A 10,344-nucleotide genomic window follows, 5' to 3' on the forward strand; every position below is an offset into this window, starting at 1 on the left:
CTCCCCATTTTCTCCCCATTTCTCCCCATTTTTCCCCCAATTCTCCCCCATTTTTCCCCATTTCCCCCCCAATTCTCCCCATTTCTCCCCATTATCCCCATTATCCCCCATTATCCACCCCATTATCCCCCATTTCCCCCCATTTCTCCCCCATTTCTCCCCTTAAACCCCCCCAACCCCCCCAAATCCCCCTCCTAAACCACAACACAACTCACCCTCCGTCTTCTTCATCCTCTCCACCCCCATTATCCCCCCATTATCCTCCATTCTCCCCCATTTCTCCCCATTTTCTTCCATTATCCCCCCATTTTCCCCCATTTTCCCCCCTTTATCCCCATTTCTCCCCCATTTCTCCCCCATTTCTCCCCCATAATCCCCCATTATCCCCCATTTCTCCCACATTATCCCCCATTTTCTCCCCCAATTCCCCCCATTTCTCCCCATTTCTCCCCCATTTCTCCCCATTTCTCCCCATTATCCCCTATTTTCCCCCAGTTCTCCCCATTTTCCCCCCATTTTTCCCCATTATCCCCCATTTCTCCCCATTTCTCCCCCATTTTTCTCCCCATTTTCCCCCCATTTCTCCCCCATTTCTCCCCCATTTCTCCCCCATTTCTCCCCCATTTCCCCCATTATCCCCCCATTTCTCCCCATTTCTCCCATTTTTCCCCATTATCCCCCATTTCCTCCCGAATTCTCCCCATTTCCCCCCCAATTCTCCCCAATTCTCCCCATTTCTCCCATTATCCCCCATTATCCCCCATTCCCCATCATTCTCCCCCATTTCTCCCCATTCTCCCCCAATTCCCCCCCATTTCTCCCCCATTTCTCCCCCATTTCTCCCCATTTCCCCCCATTTTCCACCCATTATCCCCCATTTCTTCCCCATTTCTCCCCATTATCCCCCATTCCCCCCCATTTCTCCCCCATTTCTCCCCTTAAACCCCCCAACCCCCCCAAATCCCCCTCCTAAACCACAACACAACTCACCCTCCGTCTTCTTCATCCTCTCCACCCCCATTATCCCCCCATTATCCTCCATTATCCCCCATTTCCCCCAGTTCTCCCCCATTTTTTCCCCTTCTTCCCCCATTATCCCCCATTTCTCCCCATTTCTCCCCCATTTCCCCCATTATCCCCCATTTTCCCCCAATTCTCCCCTATTTCTCCCCATTTTCCCCCATTATCCCCCCATTATCCCCCATTTTTCCCCATTTCTCCCCCATTTCTCCCATTTCTCCCCATTATCCTCCATTATCCCCCCATTTTCTCCCATTTTCCCCCATTTCCACCCATTTCTCCCCCAATTCCCCCAATTCCCCCATTTCCCCCCCATTTCTCCCCCAATTCTCCCCATTATCCTCCATTATCCCCCATTCCCCCCATTTCTCCCCCATTTTCTCCCCATTTCTCCCCAATTCCTCCCTATCCCCCCCATTTCCCCCCCATTTCTCCCCATTTCTCCCCATTTCTCCCCCATTTTCCCCCTGTTCTCCCCATTATCCCCCCATTTTCTCCCATTTTCCCCCCATTTCCACCCATTTCTCCCCCCATTTCTCCCCCATTTCCCCCCATTCCCCCCCATTTCTCCCCCATTTCTCCCCCATTATCCCCCATTTTCCCCCCATTATCCCCCATTTCCCCCCCATTTCTCCCCATTTCTCCCCCCCCATTTCTCCCCATTTCTCCCCCAATTTCCCCCAATTCTCCTCCAATTCCCCCAATTTCCCCCAAATCTCCTCCAATTCTCCCCATTTTCCCCCAATTCCCCCATTTCTCTCCATTTCCCCCCCAATTCCCCCCAATTCTCCCATTTCTCCCCATTTCTCCCCATTCTCCCCCATTTCTCCCCATTATCCCCATTTCCCCCCCATTTCTCCCCATTTCTCCCCCCCCATTTCTCCCATTTCTCCCCCAATTTCCCCCAATTCTCCTCCAATTCCCCCAATTTCCCCCAAATCTCCTCCAATTCTCCCCATTTTCCCCCAATTCCCCCCATTTCTCTCCATTTCCCCCCAATTCCCCCAATTCTCCCCATTTCTCCCCATTTCTCCCCCATTCTCCCCCAATTCCCCCATTTCTCCCATTATCCCCTATTTTCCCCCAGTTCTCCCATTATCCCCCATTTCTCCCCCCATTTCTCCCCCATTCTCCCCCAATTCTCCCAATTTCTCCCCATTATCCCCCATTTCTCCCCCAATTCCCCCCATTTCTCCCCATTTTCCCCCCATTATCCCCCATTATCCCCCATTTCTTCCCCATTTCCCCCCATTCCCCCCATTTCTCCCCATTTCTCCCCCATTCTCCCCCATTATCCCCCATTTCCCCCCCATTTTTCCCCTTTTCCTCTCCATTTGTCCCCCATTTCTCCCCATTCCTCCCCCCAAACCCCCCAACCCCCCCAAATCCCCCTCCTAAACCACAACACAACTCACCCTCCATCTTCTTCAACCTCTCCTCCCCCATTATCCCCCATTTCTCCCCCATTCTCCCCCAATTCTCCCCATTCTCCCCCATTTCTCCCCATTTCTCCCCATTTCTCCCCATTTCTCCCCATTTTCCCCCAATTCTCCCCCATTTCTCCCCCATTTCTCCCCCATTCACCCCAATTCTCCCCAGTTTTTCCCCATTATTCCCCATTTCTCCCCATTTCTCCCCCATTTCTCCCCTTAAACCCCCCCAAACCCCCCAAATCCCCCTCCTAAACCACAACACAACTCACCCTCTGTCTTCTTCAACCTCTCCTCCCCCATTATCGCCCCATTATCCTCCATTCTCCCCCATTTCTCCCCATTTTCTTCCATTATCCCCCCATTTTCCCCCATTTTCCCCATTTTCCCCCCATTTCCCCCCCAATTCCCCCAATTCCCCCCATTTCTCCCCATTTCTCCCCCATTTTCCCCCTGTTCTCCCCATTCTCCCCCATTCTCCCCCATTCTCCCAATTTCTCCCCCATTTCCCCCATTTCTCCCCCAATTCCCCCATTTCTCCCCATTTTTCCCCCCATTATCCCCCATTTCCCCCCCATTTCTCCCCATTATCCCCCATTCTCCCCCATTTCTCCCCCAATTCTCCCCATTACCCCCCATTTCTCCCCATTTCTCCCCCATTTTCCCCCTGTTCTCCCCATTATCCCCCATTTCTCCCCCAATTCCCCCCATTTCTCCCCATTTCTCCCCATTTCTCCCCATTATCCCCCATTTCCCCCCCAATTCTCCCCATTTTTCCCCATTGCTCCCCCATTTCCCCCCCAATTCTCCCCAATTCTCCCCCGTTTCTCCCCATTTCTCCCCATTTCTCCCCATTATCCCCATTTCTCCCCCAATTCTCCCAATTCCCCCCCTTTATCCCCAATTCTCCCCCATTTCTCCCCATTTCTCCCCATTTTCCCCAGTTCTCCCCTTTTTCCCCCCATTATCCCCCATTTCCCCCCAGTTCTCCCCATTTCCCCCCCATTATCCTCCATTTTCCCCCATTATCCCCCATTTCTTCCCAATTCCCCATTCCCCCATTATCCCCCATTATCCCCCTTCCCCATTATCCCCCATTTCTCCCCCATTTCTCCCCATTTCTCCCCATTATCCCCTATTTTCCCCCAGTTCTCCCATTTTCCCCCATTATCCCCCATTTTTCCCCCATTTTTTTCCCCATTATCCCCCATTTCCCCCCAAATTCTCCCAATTTCTCCCCCATTTCTCCCCCATTTCCCCCCCCTTCCCCCCATTTTTCCCCATTTTCCCCCATTATCCCCATTATCCCCCATTTTCTCCCCATTTCTCCCATTATCCCCCATTATCCCCCAATTCTCCCCATTTCTCCCCATTATCCCCCATTATCCCCCCAATTCCCCCCATTTTCCCCCATTTCCCCCCCATTCTCCCCCATTTTCCCCCATTTTCCCCCAATTCCCCCCATGTCTCCCCCATTTCTCCCCATTTTTCCCCATTATCCCCCATTTTCCCCCAATATCCCCCAATTCTCCCCATTTCCCCCCATTTCCCCCCATTATCCCCCATTTTCCCCCCATTTCTCCCTCATTTCTCCCCATTTCCTCCCCATTATCCTCCATTATCCCCCCATTATCCCCCATTTCTCCCCCATTCCCCCCTATTTCTCCCCCATTTCTCCCCATTTCTCCCCATTTCTCCCCATTATCCCCCATTTCCCCCCCAATTCTCCCCCATTTTTCCCCATTATTCCCCCAATTCCCCCCATTTTCCCCCCATTTCTCCCTCATTTCTCCTCATTTCTCCCCATTTCTCCCCATTATCCTCCATTATCCCCCCATTATCCCCCATTTCTCCCCCATTCCCCCCTATTTCTCCCCCATTTCTCCCCATTTCTCCCCATTTTTCCCCATTATCCCCCATTTTCCCCCAATTCTTCCCCAATTCCCCCAGTTTTCCCCCATTTCCCCCAAATTCTCCCTCATTATCCCCCATTTCTCCCCATTATCCCCCATTTCCCCCCAAATTCTCCCCATTTCCCCCCCAATTCTCCCCATTTCTCCCCCATTTTCCCCATTTCCCCCCATTATCCCCCATTTTCCCCCAATTCTCCCCTATTTCTCCCCCATTTTCCCCCATTATCCCCCCATTATCCCCCATTTTTCCCCATTTCTCCCCCATTTCTCCCCATTTCTCCCCATTATCCCCCATTTCTTCCCCATTTCTCCCCATTATCCCCCATTTTTTCCCCATTTCTCCCCCATTTCTCCCCATTTCTCCCCATTATCCCCCATTTCTTCCCCATTTCTCCCCATTATCCCCCATTATCCTCCATTATCCCCCATTTCTCCCCATTCCCCCCCATTTTCCCCCATTTTCCCCCATTTTCCCCCATTTCTCCCCATTTTCCCCCCATTTTCCCCCATCTTCCCCCAATTATCCCCCATTTCTCCCCCATTTCTCCCCATTTCTCCCCTTACACCCCCCCAACCCCCCCAAATCCCCCTCCTAAACCACAACACAACTCACCCTCCGTCTTCTTCAACCTCTCCTCCCCCATTATCCCCCATTTCTCCCCCATTCTCCCCCATTCTCCCCCAATTCCCCCCATTTCTCCCCCATTTCTCCCCATTATCCCCCATTCTCCCCATTTCTCCCCCATTTCTCCCCCATTCTCCCCCAATTCTCCCCCATTCTCCCCCCATTTCTCCCCCATTTCTCCCCATTTCTCCCCATTTCTCCCCATTATCCCCCATTATCCCCCCAATTCCCCCCATTTCTCCCCCATTCCCCCCCATTTTCCCCCATTTTCCCCCATTTTTCCCCATTTCTCCCCCATTTCTCCCCATTTCTCCCCATTTCTCCCCCATTTCTCCCCCAATTCCCCCCATTTCTCCCCCATTTCTCCCCTTAAACCCCCCCAAACCCCCAAATCCCCCTCCTAAACCACAACACAACTCACCCTCCATCATCTTCAACCTCTCCTCCCCCATTATCCCCCATTTCTTCCCCATTATCAGCCATTTCTTCAGCATTTCTCCCCATTTTCTTCCATTATCCCCCCATTTTCCCCCATTTTCCCCATTTCTCCCCATTTCTCCACCATTTCTCCACCATTTCTCCCCATTATCCCCCATTTCTCCCCATTTCTCCCCATTTCTCCCCCAATTCTCCCCCATTTCCCCCCAATTCTCCCCATTTCTCCCATTATCCCCTATTATCCCCCATTCTCTCCCATTCTCCCCAATTCTCCCAATTTCTCCCCCATTTCTCCCCCCATTCTCCCCATTTCTCCCCATTTCTCCCCATTATCCCCCATTCTCCCCCATTATCCCCCCAATTCCCCCTATTTTCCCCCATTTCTCCCCCAATTCCCCCATTTCCCCCGTTTTCCCCCCATTATCCCCAATTTTCCCCCCATTTCTCCCCATTTCTCCCCATTATCCCCCATTTCTCCCCCATTTCTCCCCCATTTCCCCCCAATTCTCCCCCAATTCCCCCCATTTTCCCCCATTATCCCCCATTTTCCCCCCATTTCTCCCTCATTTCTCCCCATTTCCTCCCCATTATCCTCCATTATCCCCCATTATCCCCCATTTCTCCCCCATTCCCCCTATTTCTCCCCCATTTCTCCCCATTTCTCCCCATTTCTCCCCATTATCCCCCATTTCCCCCCCAATTCTCCCCCATTTTTCCCCATTATTCCCCCAATTCCCCCCATTTTCCCCCCATTTCTCCCTCATTTCTCCTCATTTCTCCCCATTTCTCCCCATTATCCTCCATTATCCCCCCATTATCCCCCATTTCTCCCCATTCCCCCCCATTTCCCCCCCAATTCTCCCCATTTCTCCCCCATTATCCCCATTATCCCCCATTGTCCCCCCAATTCCCCCCATTTCCCCCCATTTCCCCCCCATTCCCCCTATTTCTCCCCCATTTCTCCCCATTTCTCCCCATTTCTCTCCCATTATCCCCCATTTTCTCCCAGTTCTCCCCCATTATCCCCCATTATCCCCATTTCTCCCCAATTCCCCCCCATTTTCCCCCAAATCTCCCCCATTTCTCCCCCATTATCCCCCATTTCTCCCCCATTTTCCCCCATTTATCCCCCATTTTCCCCCCATTTCTCCCTCATTATCCCCCATTTCTCCCCATTTCTCCCCCATTTCTCCCCATTTCTCCCCCATTTCTCCCCCATTTCTCCCCATTTCTCCCCCATTTCTCCTCCCTTCCCCCCCAAACCACCCCAAACCCCCCCAACCCCCCCAAATCCCCCTCCTAAACCACAACACAACTCACCCTCCGTCTTCCTCAACCTCTCCTCCACCGGGAACAGCAGCTCATGGTGGTTCACCTTGCAGATATAATCCTCCCCTCGCTCCCATTCGTCGGCGCACACCGAAGCCACGGCTTCCACGGCATAGAGCCCATTGCTCTGCAGCACCCGCTGCCCCACGGCCGTCTCCAGTTTTGCCCCCCGTCTCCTTCCACCACGAAACATCCAGGCTCTCCACGTTGCCCATGTTGCTCACCCGACACGTCAGCTTGGCTGATTTGCTGGTGAAAATATCCACGAAGGAAGGGGGGACGACGCGGACGGTGATTTCGGCCGGGTCGGGGGTCTCCACTGGAAGGGATTTCGGAGGGATTTGGTCAGCTTGGAGGCACCAAAAATCCCATTTTTAAGCTCTTTTTCCCCTAAAATTGACGTTGATGGTGGCATCTGTGGGCCTACTCCAAAAAAGTTGGGTTTCATGGGGCCAAAGTTGGGGTTTTTAGGGTTTTATGCCCCAAAATGAAGGTGCAGGATAGAATGTGGGATCCTATCCCAAAAAAGTTGGGTTTCATGGGGCCAAAGTTGGGATTTTTAGGGTTTTATGCCCCAAAATGAAGGTTCATGATAGAATGTGGGGTGGTAATGCAAAAAAGTGGGGTTTCATGGGGCCAAAGTTGGGATTTTCCCCCCCAAAATGAAGATGTCCACGAAGGAAGGGGGGACGACGCGGACGGTGATTTCGGCCGGGTCGGGGGTCTCCACTGGAAGGGATTTCGGAGGGATTTGGTCAGCTTGGAGGCACCAAAAATCCCATTTTTAAGCTCTTTTTCCCCCAGAATGAATCCTGGTAGTGGAATCTGTGGGCCTACTCCAAAAAAGTTGGGTTTTGTGGGACCAAAGTCGGGATTTTTAGGGTTTTATGCCCCAAAATGAAGGCGCAGGATAGAATGCGGGATCCTATCCCAAAAAGTTGGGTTTCATGGGGCCAAAGTTGGGATTTTTAGGGTTTTATGCCCCAAAATGAAGGTGCAGGATAGAATGTGGGGTCCTATCCCAAAAAAGTTGGGTTTCAAGGCACCAAAATTCACATTTTTAGGTTTTTTCACCCAAAATGAAGGATCCTCCATCCTCTTGCTGCTGTTCCTCATCTCACCACGTTTGAAGGCCCAAAATTGGGATTTTTTGGCAGATTTCCCCCAAAATATGACACAAAATCACTTCTACCCCCCTTCCAAACCAAACTTATGGATTCTCTGACCCCCAAAACCCCAAATTTCCCCATTTTTCCCCCCCAAAAAAGGAGCCAGGCCAAGGACTCACATCCGCACTCCATCCTCTTGCTGGTGTTCCTCATCTCCCCTTCCACCAGGCAGCTGAAGGTGACCCAGAATCCCATTCGCTTTCGGTGACGCCGACTCGACTCTCGGCCACCGTTTCGGCTCCGGCCTTGACGACGGTGACGACGCTTCCGGGGATGGAGACGCCATTTTTGTACCACGTGACCGCGCCGGGTCGACGGCGACCGCGAGTTTGGCATAGGATGGAAGCGTTGCGGAAAGGACCTTCGAAGTCGTCTCGCGACGGAGGGTGGATGGTGAGGAGGAGGGGGGTGGGGGTCAAGGGGGAACCTGGATGGAGAGGAAGGGGTCAAGATGAGGTGGGGTGGGGGGGGCTATTATGGGATGGGGGGCGTCTGGAGGTGATGGAGGACCACTAGGAGGCGATGGAGGACCACCAGGAGGCGATGGAGGACCACCAAGACTTGGAGGACCACCAGGGGGTGATGGAGGACCACCAAGAGGTGATGGAGGACCACCAGGAGGTGATGGAGGACCACCAGAGGCGATGGAGGACCTCCGAGAGGTGATGGAGGACCACCAAGACTTGGAGGACCACCAGGGGGTGATGGAGGACCACCAGGAGGTGGTTTGGGGTCACCAGGAGGTGATGGAGGACCATAAGGAGGCGATGGAGGACCACCAAGACTTGGAGGACCACCAGGGGGCGATGGAGGACCACCAGGAGGCAATGGAGGACCACCAGGAGGCGATGGAGGACCACCAGGAGGTGATGGAGGACCATCAGGAGGTGATGGAGGACCACCAAGACTTGGAGGACCACCAGGAGGCGATGGAGAACCACCAGGAGGCGATGGAGGACCATCAGGAGGTGATGGAGGACCACCAGGGGGTGATGGAGGGCCACCAGGAGGTGATGGAGGACCACCAAGACTTGGAGGACCACCAGGAGGCGATGGAGAACCACCAGGAGGCGATGGAGGACCACCAGGAGGTGGTTTGGGGTCACCAGGAGGCGATGGAGGACCACCAAGACTTGGAGGACCACCAGGAGGCGATGGAGGACCACCAGGGGGCGATGGAGGACCACCAGGAGGTGGTTTGGGGTCACCAGGAGGCGATGGAGGACCACCAAGACTTGGAGGACCACCAGGAGGCGATGGAGGACCACCAGGGGGCGATGGAGGACCATCAGGAGGTGGTGGAGGACCACCAGGGGGTGATGGAGGGCCACCAAGGGATGGAGGGCCACCAAAGGCCACCAGGTGGAGGCATTGGGCCACTAAAGCATCCCAGATGGCCACCAAGAGTTGGAGGACCACCAAGAGGAGTTGGAGGACCACCAAGGCTTGGAGGACCTCCAAGAGGAGTTGGAGGACCATCAAGAGGAGTTGGAGGACCACCAAGACTTGGAGGACCTCCAAGAGGAGTTGGAGGACCACCAAGGGATTGAGGACCACCAAGAGGAGTTGGAGGACCACCAAGACTTGGAGGACCACCAAGAGGAGTTGGAGGACCTCCAAGACTTGGAGGACCACCAAGAGGAGTTGGAGGACCACCAAGACTTGGAGGACCACCAAGAGGAGTTGGAGGACCACCAAGAGGAGTTGGAGGACCACCAAGACTTGGAGGACCTCCAAGAGGAGTTGGAGGACCTCCAAGAGGAGTTGGAGGACCTCCAAGGGATGAAGGGCCACCAAGGGCCACCAAGGGCCACTAAGGGCCACCAAATGGAGGCGCTGGGCCACCAGAACCCCACGGATGGCCACCAAGACTTGGAGGACCACCAAGAGGAGTTGGAGGACCACCAAGACTTGGAGGACCTCCAAGAGGAGTTGGAGGACCACCAAGAGGAGTTGGAGGACCACCAAGAGGAGTTGGAGGACCACCAAGACTTGGAGGACCTCCAAGAGGAGTTGGAGGACCACCAAGAGGAGTTGGAGGACCACCAAGACTTGGAGGACCTCCAAGAGGAGTTGGAGGACCTCCAAGGGATTGAGGACCACCAAGAGGAGTTGGAGGACCAGCAAGACTTGGAGGACCACCAAGAGGAGTTGGAGGACCTCCAAGGGATGAAGGGCCACCAAGAGGAGTTGGAGGACCACCAAGACTTGGAGGACCACCAAGAGGAGTTGGAGGACCTCCAAGGGATTGAGGACCACCAAGAGGATTTGGAGGACCACCAAGAGGAGTTGGAGGACCACCAAGAGGAGTTGGAGGACCACCAAGACTTGGAGGACCTCCAAGGGATTGTGGATCACCAAGAGGAGTTGGAGGACCACCAAGACTTGGAGGACCTCCAAGAGGAGTTGGAGGACCACCA

General features: G+C 53.9%; 1 protein-coding gene and 1 gene segment (V, D, J or C); one reads left to right on the plus strand and one right to left on the minus strand.

Annotated features, from left to right (window-relative positions):
* Nucleotides 1-8,355, minus strand: part of LOC125687709 (Ig mu chain C region-like) — a gene marked incomplete at its 5' end in the record, with an annotated part of 34,011 nt that extends 25,656 nt beyond the window's left edge. The window contains 2 exon segments of the C gene segment in view: nucleotides 6,747-7,074; nucleotides 8,044-8,355. Coding sequence covers nucleotides 6,747-7,074; nucleotides 8,044-8,355 — 640 coding nt within the window.
* A 213-nt stretch (nucleotides 8,356-8,568) lies between these two features.
* On the plus strand, nucleotides 8,569-10,329 carry LOC125687713 (high mobility group nucleosome-binding domain-containing protein 5-like; the record flags this gene model as incomplete). Its single annotated transcript, XM_048932952.1, has 2 exons — nucleotides 8,569-9,286; nucleotides 9,330-10,329. Coding segments are annotated over exons 1-2 (1,718 nt in total), but the record flags the coding sequence as incomplete, so codon positions are not given.
* Nucleotides 10,330-10,344: the final 15 nt, after the last annotated feature.

The sequence above is a fragment of the Lagopus muta genome, unplaced genomic scaffold (genome assembly GCF_023343835.1).
Source record: "Lagopus muta isolate bLagMut1 unplaced genomic scaffold, bLagMut1 primary scaffold_166, whole genome shotgun sequence".
Taxonomy (NCBI): domain Eukaryota; kingdom Metazoa; phylum Chordata; class Aves; order Galliformes; family Phasianidae; genus Lagopus; species Lagopus muta.